Below are 13463 nucleotides of genomic sequence, written 5' to 3' on the forward strand. Positions count from 1 at the left end.
ATTCGGAATTTGTGTTGATGTCAGATAGTTGTATAATAACTGTTTTATTTACTCTGAATAATTTATGTATAATTGTTAAAGACATGTTTTTATTTGACTTCCAAGTGTGTTTCATGTTGTTCCTATAGCAAGATAAACTAATCGTAAGTTTTCATATAATTGAAGTTAATCATGACCGCAGCTGTTTTCAAACACTGACCAAAGAGTCAACAAATATGTCGGGAACTAAAGTGAAAATGTCTTGAAAACAACTCAATGTAGTACATAGTAATTAAATGTAAATGTTGCTTTGTTCGAAGTATTTTGTAAGGATACAGCATCACCATGAAGAACCTGGAGTGATACAAAAGGGAGAAAGGGGGAGCCGAATTTTTCCCATTGATACATATATCGTTTGACTTTGTGGTGCCTGCAATACGTGTGTTTAATTGAATAATTACACTTTTCATTGCGTCCTTATGTCTTATTTTTGCAATCTCATCTTATTTACATTTTAATTGATTCCATTAACGATTGACGATATCATGAAATTTCGGTGATTCACATGTTTCTTTCTCATTATTGAAGATCGCATTTTGACCTCTAGATGTGACGTTTTGGCGACTTTTCTGTTTTTGAGAATCTTGTTTGTTGTTCTTTTCGTAACACATTCAACAGTTAAATACAACCATGATTGTTAAACTTCATCCATTGCTGAATATTCTGATACCACACTTGCCATAATAAGTCAATGTGTGGAAACTGGGGACGATTACAGCTTATTTGCGAAATTTCAAATAAACAAAGCAAAGACCTGATAAATGCACGTAGTCGACAAAAGAATGACCAGGACAAAACAAAATAAAATAAGTAAGATTCATTTGTAGTATGAAAATAATTTATATTGTATTGCATACACGTAATAAATAAAACATTGCACAAAGAACACAACTTCAATACGTACACTAGATTAAGTCGTATTGTACAGTATCTGTACAGTTAAATGCATAAAAAAAGGAAAACAATGGTGTAGTGTAATAGAACACCAGACATTATCAAGTTACATACATTCGTATATCGGACCCATTTACTCCGAAACAGTCCTCGTCAGTATTGCACGAAGAACACAGCATTTCATGTTGAACTATCAAATAACAATTATTATGCATAATGTACACTAAAATTAGTTTGAATGTTTCTGTACAATTCAATGCAACAAACTTGATGTAGTGTAATACTACGCGTCATTATAACTATCAAGTCACATAAATTCGTTTGTCGGACCAATTGTCTCCAAAACAGTCCTCGTCAAATTTAAAAGTAAGTATTTACACATGGAATAGCTTCCAGTTCACGCTCCTTTTCCTGGATGAACATGGTTTCATGCAACGGAGCATGCGTGCAGTTGCCTTGTCTACGCATGCGTCATTTGAACCTCCATGAATTTTACAGCTGTTTACATTATCCTGATATCTGTGTGCGCAGTTTGTACGACACGTTGCAATTGTTGTACCAACAAGAAACAGTACTGCAATAAGAACTATGATCACTTTCCTCTGCATTTTCTACAAAAGAGTAGCGAAAATAAAGTAACATCTAACATGTGATTATTAAATAAAATTAACAGATCATACGCATGTCAAACGAAATTACAGAAAATGTGAATGTTAAATAAATTACCTGAACATGTGATGGCTAATTAAATGGAATAAATGAACAGAACATGGGAATGTTAAATGAAATAACATAACAGAACATGGGCATGTTAAATAAAATAACCTAGCAGAACACGGGCATGCTAAATGGAATAAATGAACAGAACATGGGAATTTTAAATGAAATAAATGAACAGAACATGGAAATTTAGAACAGATATATCATGTTATGGAGGGGTATTTGCGAAAAATACCAGTCAAGGGACTGTGAAATTTCCCGAGCCGCCAGGCGAGGGAAATTCTGTCCCAAGACTGGTATTTTTCGCAAATACCCCTCCATAACATGATATATCTGTTTAATTACACCGAATAGATTTGGATTGAAACTCTCTGTACATGTGCAGATAAATACTATCAAGCTGCAATTCATAATCATGTTTATGCATAATTTAGGGTATAAATGGATATTATCATAGAACCGCGGAATTATACATGTTCTAATACGCGTTAGCTCGCTTTCATTATGTAACGTCATATCCGAAATCTTTTGGCGGGAAGCTGCTCGCGAGGGTAAAAAAAGGAATATCCAAAATGGCAAATACCATGGTATTTGAGGCAAATTCACCGGCAGTGGTGAAAAACAGGCAAATTCGTTTGAAATGAGGAAAACATATTAGAATATGCGAAAAATACACTGGCTATCAACCAATCAAAATCTTGCTTTCTTATATAAGGTGTAATTATAAATGAAATAAATGAACAGAACATGGGAATTTTAAATGAAATAACATACCAGAATATGGGCATGTTAAATGAAATAACCTAGCAGAACATGGGTTGTTATACGAAATAAATGAAATAACAGAACAGATCATGGGAATGTTAAATGGTATAACAGAATGATTTAGAAATAAATGTAACAGGACACGGGAATGTTAAATAAAAGATTAAAAACAAAGCATGATAATTATAAATGAAATAACATAACAGAACATTGGAATGTTAAATGAAATAATAGAACAGAACATGGTAATGTTAAATATAAAAGAACAAAACAGGTCACGGGAACATTAAATTCAATAATAGAACAGAACATGGGAATGTTGAATGAAATAACAGAACAGAACATGGTAATTTTAAATAAAACAGCTTAATTCTGAATCATTTCTTCTTGAAATAAGTCTTAACAATAAAGTCAAATTCAATGTCATTTATTTAACGTCCAATATAGATTCATTTGTTGTTTTGGACCTTAACAGCTTACTAAGCGGTATGGGTTTGCTCAGTGTTGAAGTTTGTAATTTAGCCCATAATTGTTAACTTCTAAGTCATTTGTTATTTGGTGGAAAGTTGTCTTAATTGTAATCATCTTTTTATTTCTATATTTTGAATGTATTTTGCCAGAAAAGAAAAAAAAATCAATTTAATAATAATAAACAAATACACACGAATATATATATATATATATAAATTAATATATAATATACTTACAGCTTCGTCTGCTTTTTCGTGTATAAACAAAATAATAGCTTTGTCCAGTTTTGTCTTTTATCTGGACAGTGACTAGTTTATATAGTTATTTTATTAGCCGCTAATCTCAAGTGACTAGATAATACTCAGATGAAGATTAGAACCTTAATGCGTAGTACATATACTCAATATGTATGATTTAAAAACCGCACCAATTGCATTTACATAGTCGTATTCCTTGTCAATAAAAAAAATATATACGATGACGCCGGAGATTTGTGGATACATTTGAAGTTGTGAAATGTTTATCGAACATAGAAATCTTTTTGAAAAGTAATTGCTTGAATTTTGTTTCAAATTAAGGAAGCCGTTAATTATAATGTTTAATATCAGCTGAGTTGGTCTGCGGTTAAAGGCTTGTTAATTTAGTTAATTACTGTATCAATGATCAACACGAAGGGTGCCACATGTGGAGTCTGCTTACCATTCTGAGCACCTGCGATTTTACCCAGTTTTTGGTTGGGATCGTGTTGCTCAGTCTTGTCTTTAGTTTTCTACTATTTAGTGTTCTGTTCACTTGTTAGTCTTTCAGAGATTTAACAAAAAAAGATAAGTAAGGTAGTTTTGGCAACTACCCCTTTGGATAACACTTGTACCTGTGTAAACGATCATTTGTAAAAGGTTGGAATTTAGTTTCTAGTTTAGGTTGACTAGTTATCGTCCCTATTACATGAAAAAGAACTTTGTATGTATAAGGTTTCAAGTGAAAGTAATCGAGTATTGGGGCTAGCTCGCAACATATTCAATTAAGTAAAAAAAAAAAAAAAAAAAAATATTAAACCGATTTTTGATCGGGTAATATTTGTTTCTTAAATAGGAATGAACACGTATGAGTTTGGTTATGCCAACAAACATACTAGTTTATTGTCCTGCCTCCCTATACACTTTCACGCCAAACCTTACAAATTGTATAAACATTTTCTGTTTACGCATCTTTAAATCATACATACTATCTAAGCACCGTCAGTTCAAGAGTATTTCAGTATATAATTTATTTAAGAAATAGAAAAATTAAAAATGAAATCATATCACCTTTAATGTCTACCTTCCCATTTTTTCCCATTCAAATAACATGAAAGAAGTAAAATTCATTTAGCCTACGGAATTCCGCACTTATTTTTGTTTCGCGACGTAACATATTTTAATTTCTCTTATCACGTGCAGTTGGTTGATGCTTTTTTTTCTTTCGCCTCAGTATATGTTGTGTGAAACGTTTTCGTAATCTCGGTTAAGCAGTCAAGATCTGCGTCATTCGTGGTTTTAATAACTTCAAAGATTAGTAGTGTCATTGTTTCATATTAATCCAGGCCATTATTTTGCGTCAACAATCGTAATTTCTTTTGAAATATTCTCTAAAATTAGTTAGATGAAATCAAAATAAACAATACACAAGATAAGATACACCCGTTGTTTACATTTGATGGATAGTTGTTTTCGGAGATTTTGACAATTAGTTACGTGTATTATAGGAATCTATAATGCAACACTAAACATAAGTGATAACCGTGCATTTGTGTTTTTGTCTTTTATATGCCTTTTTGTGTTTCTTGTTACATTTTACGTGGCTCTGTACTTTTATAGTTGTTAATATAATGGAATTTTATGCGACTGTCATACAAGTGAGAAGTTTACCTAGCTATAAAATCAGGTTTAATCCACCATTATGTACACAAGGAAATGCCTGTTCCAAGTCAGGACTATGACAGTTGTTATCCATTCGATTGATGTGTTTGAGATTTTGATTTTTCGATTTGATTGTGGACTTTCCGTTTTGAATTTTCCTCGGAGTTCTGTATGTTTGTTATTTTACTTGTTTGTAGCTTTATAACGTACTGTATAGTAGCAGTGTATACAAAGTGCAAAGTCAGATATTCTATTTTCACTGTCACACGCGAGTATTCTATTGCAGATAAAGGAGATAGAATGAGCGATTATTTTCTATATCGGATATTTTGAGGTGCGATGAATTTTTATTGTGAATGTATGCCATAATTAAATATGCAACAACTGATCGCCGATTTTAAATGCATTAAAGATGTATTTTTCTAAATTTTTATGTTCTTTATATACTTTTTAAGTTAAATAAATTTAAACAAACTGTATCTTGTGACTCTGCTGTAAATTTTAACAAACTTTTACTTGTGAATCCGCTGTTCAGTAGGTGCCGTTTGTTTATGTGGTTTAATTATTTTTTCATTGATTAGACCGTTGGTTTTCCCGTTTGAATGATTTTACACTAGGTTTTTTGTGGCCCTTTATAGCTTGCTGTTTGGTGTGAAGGCTCCGTGTTGAAGACCGTACCTTGATCTATAATGGTTTACTTAAAAAATTTAAAAATTGGTATTTGGATGGAGAGTTGTCTCATTGACACTCATACCACATCTTCCTACATCTATTTGCCTAGACAAGTAACATTTCTGGATGATCGAATTTTAAACAAACTTCTTTAATGTTCGGACACACATGATTACACGTTAGCCTGTAAAAAGTCTATCAATTATTTTTTTAAAACAAACAATCGATTCTATCGCTGTCCTAAAAGTTCTGCCTTCTCTCGAATTATAGAAATTCTTGAAAATAAAACTAGAACACACCAGCGAACCTATGCCTTGTTTTTAGACTGGATTTTTAGTATTCGTAGTTTCATCTGATAAAGTTATGCTGCTTATATATTTAACAGTTTGGTCTGCTTTGAAAACCTTTCCGTTTGAACCAGTTTCTTAATACGATCGGAAATTAGGCATTGATTGGTATAATTTTTAATTAACATTTGTCAAGTTTACAGCTATACATTTTCCTTTATTAGTAATATATAAGGTTGGAATTTTTGGTTCGTCGTTTTTACAACATGCTGGCTAAAAAATACAATCTTTGTTATTTTCAGTACTTTAAATATTTGCCAAGATTCAACTATAACATCGACGAACTGTAAACTATAAGGTTAATTTTAATGTCGGCACATAAAGAAAAAACACGAAGACTATCTCCGGCGGTGAGCTGACAACATGGGATCTTTCTGCTGCCAGTTGCTCAACTCACTGCTGTGTCAAAGTTTACAGTCTGTAGCATTCAGCTCTAAAGTTCAGTGTAGACATATGTCTTTGTTTTCTTTTGCAAAGATCGGACTGATGCTTAAAGAGGGGCAAAATATACCAGAGGGACTTTCATACCAATAAATCGAAAATAGTCAATGTCTAAAACAGAAAAAAACCCAGACAAGCAGTAGTACACCCAACACAACATTAAAGACTATCAAACACGAACCCCACCAACACCTGGTAGAGGGTTCCCAAGTGCTCCGGAAGGTAAACAGATCCTGATTCCCATGTGGCACATGTCGCCACATATGGATCATTGCATTTAAAATAGTCCAAGTTAACCTTCATACAAGTTAGAATTATACATTTTGTACGTCCAACAATGCCACCATGAAATATAAACATGTTGATACACTTGTAGTTCAGTATAAAGAAAAAAACATCTAATATAAAATTAAGCAGTATTAATTGCTTTGTTCAACCTTTTTGCACCTAATAAATTTATTAAAAGAAGCATTCAATTCTTTCTGAAGTCAAAACATTTACACATGTACTTCTTGCGAATTATCAAATTTTAAATAAAATGTGTTTAAGAGTCATGCGAAATCCAACATGCCGTACAAAGTATCAAACAATATATATATAAACATGTGACTGTTCTAGATTATAGCTATAACATTTTCAAGAGTCAACTGAAGTAAAAAAAAAAGAAGATCACAGTCCTTTTTCACCAGTATTTTTTTATACTCATTTCATCATATAAACTTGGAATCCATCTACTTGCTGGACTCCCTCGCACATAATGGTGTAGCTGTTATACAAACTACACTGTCCTGTTTCTGTGGAAATCACATACACCTTACAGGAGTCCAATATTTTGCAGTACAGTGCACAATCAATATTGCTACTTGATGTCATAACTTGGTTGGCCGGTGCTGTAAGAATCGTGCTGTTTAAAAATAGCTTATACTGAATATGTCCTTGTTTTAAGGGAAGATATCCTGAAATGCACATGTAAAAGTGTAAGTAGTTAGTTAACTCTTTTATACAAAAACCTTTCATTATTAGTCAACTGATATAACTTTTTTTTAAGTTCTTTCTATGTGTTTTGGAATTCAAAGTAATTGTTGTCATTTATATAAAGGAAATGCGAAGGATTTAACTAAACTTTTGACGATTCTTAACCAGTGAAAAAACGATACAAAGAGCCTCTTTCAGCGATAAAAGGATAAATCGTACTGAATATTAGCAACTTTTTAACTTAATTTATTTTCTTAGGTGCACAACACATTCAATTATTGACGCTTCTCATGTCGTTCCTGTTTTGGAGAAGTTTGAAATTCATTGGTGTTTTTGTTTGTGTGCTTTGATTTGTATGTACTTAATGGATATATGCGCTTTTCAAAAGAATGGCGAATGATACTAATTAAGATACTAATGGTAAATTCAAACGTGTAAGTCAAAACAAAAATTACAGCTCAATGATTGAAATAGAAAAACAAACCGGTCTAAAACACAACATAGAAAAAAATCAAAGACTGCGCAACATGAAGCCCACCAAAACCCGGGGTTGATATCAAACGCGCTGTATATGGCAGTCGTCGTGTTGTGTTCAACATTTGTAATTGATGGAAGTTTCTATTTCATCAAATGTGTCATGTTATTATTAATGTTTGAAATTAGTTGTGTTTCTCCCTACCAAACTAGAAGACAAATAGACGATATTCAGCAAAAGTAATACTATTGGCATCATCACATTATATAATAACCGACCGAAATGGGACAAAACAAAGGAGCGAAACAGTAGCACTAAAAACATGAATCTGACTGCAAAAAATATCAGGACGCAACAGAAAAGATAACAGAAACAGAGCTTTGAAACTACATCAAGGAACCGCATCATAAGGATATGTTTGAGTTTTTTTTACATGTTTTATGAGAATTTGATTTAGATGTGATAGCTTTTTGCCAATGAAGAATTGTAAGAAATTTGAACAAGGAATGGTAAAAAATTTAGCTGGAAATACTCATTGGAGTTTCATATTATTTAATAAAGAATATTTGATTATGTTTTTCACTATCGTTTTTCAAATAATCCTACAACCTTATCTTGAAATGTCCATGCATATTCATGATTCAGTCTCATTACCTGTTTCATACACTGATAGCCTCCATCCACCTCCACAGATCTGCTCAGAATCGCCACGACACGGCTGATCACAATCATTATCCCCGAGGTAATAATCGATTACATCTCCAGGGCCGTACTGATAAGGGTCATCCCCACAGAAGCATTCTTTAGCGTTCTAAAAATAATTGAATCTGTATCTTTGGTTAAGGTCAACAGTATGGACGTGTGAATTTAATAATAGTGTTTATGATAACGACGATTGGGGCTATTATATTATTGGGAATTTATGTAAATGAGAACTTTACGCTAAATCAGTTGGATGTTGGATGTGCACTGTTCGATATTTTAGTCTTAAACTCATTACTTTTTATGAGTTGTTAGTCATTGACTTCAGTAAGCTGTCATGATTGTTAATACTCTCATATCTGTACTTATTGCCTTTTTTGGTTGTTGGGTTGGACATCTTTTTGCGTGATTCGAGCTGATGAATTTAGCATTTTTCAACTTATTTCTGTACATGCCTGTCTAAAGTAAGTAGCCTGTAATTGAGTGGTTGTCTTTTGTAACTATACATCGTATTTATCAGCTTTTCGTTGATAATTATATATGTGCTTAACTCGGGTAGTTTGTTCTTTCGTTTGAAATGTTTTATATTTGTCATTTTGGTCCTTTTATCACTGACTATAGCTAATTATGCAGTATGAGTTTTGATCATTATCGAAGGTAATGACCTGTAACTGTTGACTTATGTGTCATTGTTATCCCTTTCATATGCTTTGTACAGACAGTAATAAACCAAATTCATATCTGAAACAGTAATTTGGGTGTCAACAAGTCTTAATTTACGAAAAGCAAATACTAATTCAGTCTTTCTGCCAGTAGCCTATTGCGATACATTGTGCACTGTTCTTGCGATTACTTCCTACATGCCATATTAACATAACCGAATGTTTGTAAAGAGGTGGCCTACTTAAAATATCCAATATAAGAGATACAAATGATGATGCGAATACGCGTCTGCAATACGCACTGATATGTCGTTCGGCAAAATTCCCCAGTGCTCCAGGTTTATTTATATACATACTAATATGCATTAAGTTTACCATCTTTGAGAAGTGTCCAAATTTGACAGAGGTAAAATATGATATATAATATCGTTTCGTATTTCTTCACCAGCATAAATTCTTCACATTTGTTTGTAAATAAAGGCAACAGTAGTACATGTATACCGCTTTTCGAAATTCATAAATCGATTGAGAAAAAAACAAATCCGGGTTACAAACAAAAACCGTGGGAAGCGTATCAAATATAAGAGGAGAACTACGACACAACAGAAACACAAATTTTAAATGTAACACACACAGAAACGAACTATAATATAACAATGGCCATTTTCCTGACTTGGTACAGGACATTTTAAGGAAAAAAAATGGTTGGTTAAACCTGGTTGTGTGGCATGTTTGTTTTGTTTGAAGTATTTTGTTAACATTAAACAAGTCAACTTGTTAATTGTCCTGTATTCTATCTTCGAAAGTAATGACTGCAAATTTTTGATAATGCTGTTAACGAAGTCTTGTAGATCTATAATTTGTTTACGCTACATTCGACAAAAAGGAACCTGTGATGTAGTTCACAATAAGAAGAAGTAAGATTAAACATGTTTTAAACGTTTTATGTGCGATTTGACTATAACATTATTATCATTATTTTTATTTTTAAAATGTTGTATCTGTTAATCTAAAAAATGATCTAGTTCTGTATTTAAAAATATACATTTTGAATAATACAACTACAAATCGTGTCCCTACATCATGTACATAGACTGTTGTATGAAAAGCAATGAAAGATCATAAAAATTGACAGCTGCTGTGTAGCAATGCCTTCATTTGCTTCTAATCAACAAAATTACTATAAATTTTACAATAACATGTCTAACGTTTAAAACACACATTGTTTTTTGCTGACACGTGCTTATTAACTTTACCTGTGTTCCAAAGTACATGTAACTCTGTTCTTTACAGTAAAGCATACACAAGTTGTTTTCCAAATCTGGGGGATTATTTCCGTTCAACCAATATTTATGTGGTAACAGTCGTCTTGTACGTGTATCAACGAAACATCCAACGTAATCATTACTATCTGTTCAAATGACAATTGAATACCTTTGTGGGATAACATGAACATATTGGTAAACAAAAAATGTCAAGACAAATCATTTGCCATTTTTACTTAGCGTAGAAGTTTAATGCTGTTCAAACATGCAATTTACCTTTCTGTGTGAATGAGGAGAAAAAAGATGAATTTTGAGCAATTTTGAAAGCAGAAAAAAAATGATAAATTGTATCCAATACCGTTTATTTAAACCCTTCATAGCATCTGTTTGTCGGAAATTGTATCTTCCTGATGACAAAACCACAAACCGAAAGACATTTTATAATATCGAGCGAGAAAAATAATATACACCTATTGACTGGGTGTGAGGGTAATAGCAAGTTTGTTGTCCCTGAGGTACCAACTATTGCTCGAGGCAAAGCCGAGAGCAATAGTTGGTATGCGAAGGGACAACAAACTTACTATTACCCGCACACCCAGTCATTAGGTGTTTTATTATACTGAACAACACAGCCATTAAGTATTTTATATATATACCAAATAAATAATTTTCTAAAAGTGTATATATATATCATCTGAAAGAAAACAAAAATGTCACATAACTTTATATGCACATGATGAACTATACTTTTTTTTATAATTCGTTTTGTATTAATAAATATTTCATTAATTTCAATCAAGACAAGAAATACTTATGTTAAACTTTCTGTGCTTAAAACAAATTCTAGCTAAAATACACCAAACGCAAATTCACTTTTTATATACGGAGAGCGAACCCATATTAAGAATAAGGTACTATATTTTAGATCTTTAAAAAATTCCCAGTGAAGATTTTTTTTTCTTTTTTATAATTGCTTCTTATAAGTGAAATTACAATCAACACAAACAGATTCCACCGTTTACAATATTAGCGGGAGTTTGACGTTGCAAAGCATACGTAACCAAGCAGAGTAGTCAATGACATCATTATCGTCCAATGAAAAATAAGCATGAAAGTACGGGAAAGATGATTGACTGGCAAATGGTTCTGTGGAATGAAATAGCACAACTATTTCATTACTTTTTATATAGAAAAAACACACTGAAGTATAATAATAAGTATTAGTATCATATGGAAACAATTTACATGAACTATTAGACAAAGAAACTCACCAATAATTTGTACCTGACACTGAAAAATAAAGAATTTCAATACAAAAAAGCAAAAGATAATACTTTTTAAATTCCGTATTTTCACCGGATATAATTAAGTTTTAATCCAAGAAAGCTTAAGACATTAAGGAATAGATTATAATGTATATATAGCAATAATATACAAAGCCTTATGAAGTAATATTATATAAATGGATGGCCAGCCTTCGTTTCAGTCCAATGGTATGATAAGCGATTTTAATTTCAATTAAAATGACTAGTAACAAAAAGAACGGTTAATGCCAGATTAGTTTCTTCCCGTATCTAAAACTTCATCAGCAGACTTATCATCATCATTGTTGTTTTAATTGATGTTAGCCGATGAATGAATGCAATAAGCCTCTTACTATATTCTTATATTATCATATTGATAGAAATCACAGTCCTTACAATTCCAACAAAACAGAAAAAAATAATGATAAATCTTATATTTATTTTACTTAAAGCTTCTAATTTTTACCATGAAATTATAATGAGAAACATCGTATCAGTTATAGATTAACACAATTGTTTATTAGAGTGTATCATAACCAATAGTAGTGGTCGAACAAACTTGAATTTGATGCAAGAGAGCTGTAACATAAGGTTACATCTTCTACGTTCAGGTATTTTACATCCAATCTTTTATTTGAATATTCTTTATCAAGCACAAAAAATTGGCGTTCACCTCAAAAGCTACCCAAACCATTAAGCAGCCTTTTTCAGAAGGGATATAGGTACGTCGATACTGTTGTCAAGTAATTAAAAATAGCATATTTTGGTAATAGTATTGATTCACTCGTAGAGTGTTTGCATAGGAAATACAGATTTGTTTAAAATACCAGTTGTTTGCATGATGCGGGTTATGTTCCTAGCATATATTTTAGGATGGTATAATGCTTAACCCCTAACTGGAGGGATTGTGCTTGTTCCAGGTCAGGAACATCCGGCATTTAAATGACATGTTTATTAAAAACATCGACGATATTTTTAACTTTTAAACTTTGTCTTGATGCCGATTGCCATTTAGCGTTTGTAAAGATATTTTTTATATTGACGTCGAGACATGTTTAGTGCGTTCTAAACTTTTGAGATGGTAAATCAGAAATAATAGGACGGAACTATAATATATTACATTTTCAATGAGAAATAGATAAATGATAAAAATATGAAAATTAATGCGCGAAACAGACAGTGCAATGCACTCGTAGTTAATTGTTATCAAAGGTACCAGGATTATAATTTAATACGCCAGACGCGTTAAATATTTTAATAAGTATATATAAATTAAACTAAAACAATACTACCTTTAATGATTCCATAGAATAAACACACATCAACAAGACAAACAGCTTCATAGTCATGACACTTTTACGAATTGAAACGGCAGAATCAACGTCAGATTTGAGAAGCTCCTTTAAACAAATATAAATGTTATATTTTATATGTAATACACATCTTTAAAACATTCAGAATTAATAATTTGATTGCTATAGCCAAATAACGACTCTTCTCTAGCTAACTAGCCTCAGTATGAATAATGTATAAGGAAATAATCAATGCAAGTTAACCATGCGTAAAAACGCAAAACAAATTTCACCTGCAAGATATAATATAAGCAGCAATGTCTATATTGATGATATATATTGTGGATGAGTATCCGAAAGAAATTATTTTTAACAATAGCTTATACATGTTAACATGTCCAATTTTGCACAATTAAAGACAAAAATTTAGAAGTTTAAATCTAATTGAAAAGCAGAAAATGTGTCGATTATTTGAATAGTTAGTAAAAGCTTCTTTTTATATTAAAGAATTCTGATAGAATTGTAAAACAAAAGTTTCCAG

The 13463-nt window shown here is 31.8% G+C and overlaps 1 protein-coding gene and 1 long non-coding RNA gene across 2 annotated transcripts; both read right to left on the reverse strand.

Moving 5' to 3' along the window:
* Window positions 1–859: 859 nt before the first annotated feature.
* On the reverse strand, window positions 860–3263 carry LOC143083351 (uncharacterized). The gene is made up of 2 exons (XR_012980659.1): window positions 3126–3263; window positions 860–1544 (listed from the first exon to the last, which is right to left on the reverse strand). It is a non-coding gene; the product is annotated as an uncharacterized LOC143083351 (long non-coding RNA).
* Window positions 3264–5964: 2701 nt separating this feature from the next.
* Window positions 5965–13094, reverse strand: LOC143081801 (sialate:O-sulfotransferase 2-like). Its single transcript, XM_076257495.1, has 5 exons — window positions 12923–13094; window positions 11598–11616; window positions 10318–10472; window positions 8352–8508; window positions 5965–7203 (listed from the first exon to the last, which is right to left on the reverse strand). Exons 1-5 carry the CDS (start codon window positions 12977–12979, stop codon window positions 6950–6952), a joined length of 642 nt encoding a protein of 213 aa, XP_076113610.1. The 5' UTR covers window positions 12980–13094; the 3' UTR covers window positions 5965–6949.
* Between the last annotated feature and the right edge of the window lie 369 nt (window positions 13095–13463).

Source organism: Mytilus galloprovincialis, chromosome 7, assembly GCF_965363235.1.
Source record: "Mytilus galloprovincialis chromosome 7, xbMytGall1.hap1.1, whole genome shotgun sequence".
In the NCBI taxonomy this organism is placed as follows: domain Eukaryota; kingdom Metazoa; phylum Mollusca; class Bivalvia; order Mytilida; family Mytilidae; genus Mytilus; species Mytilus galloprovincialis.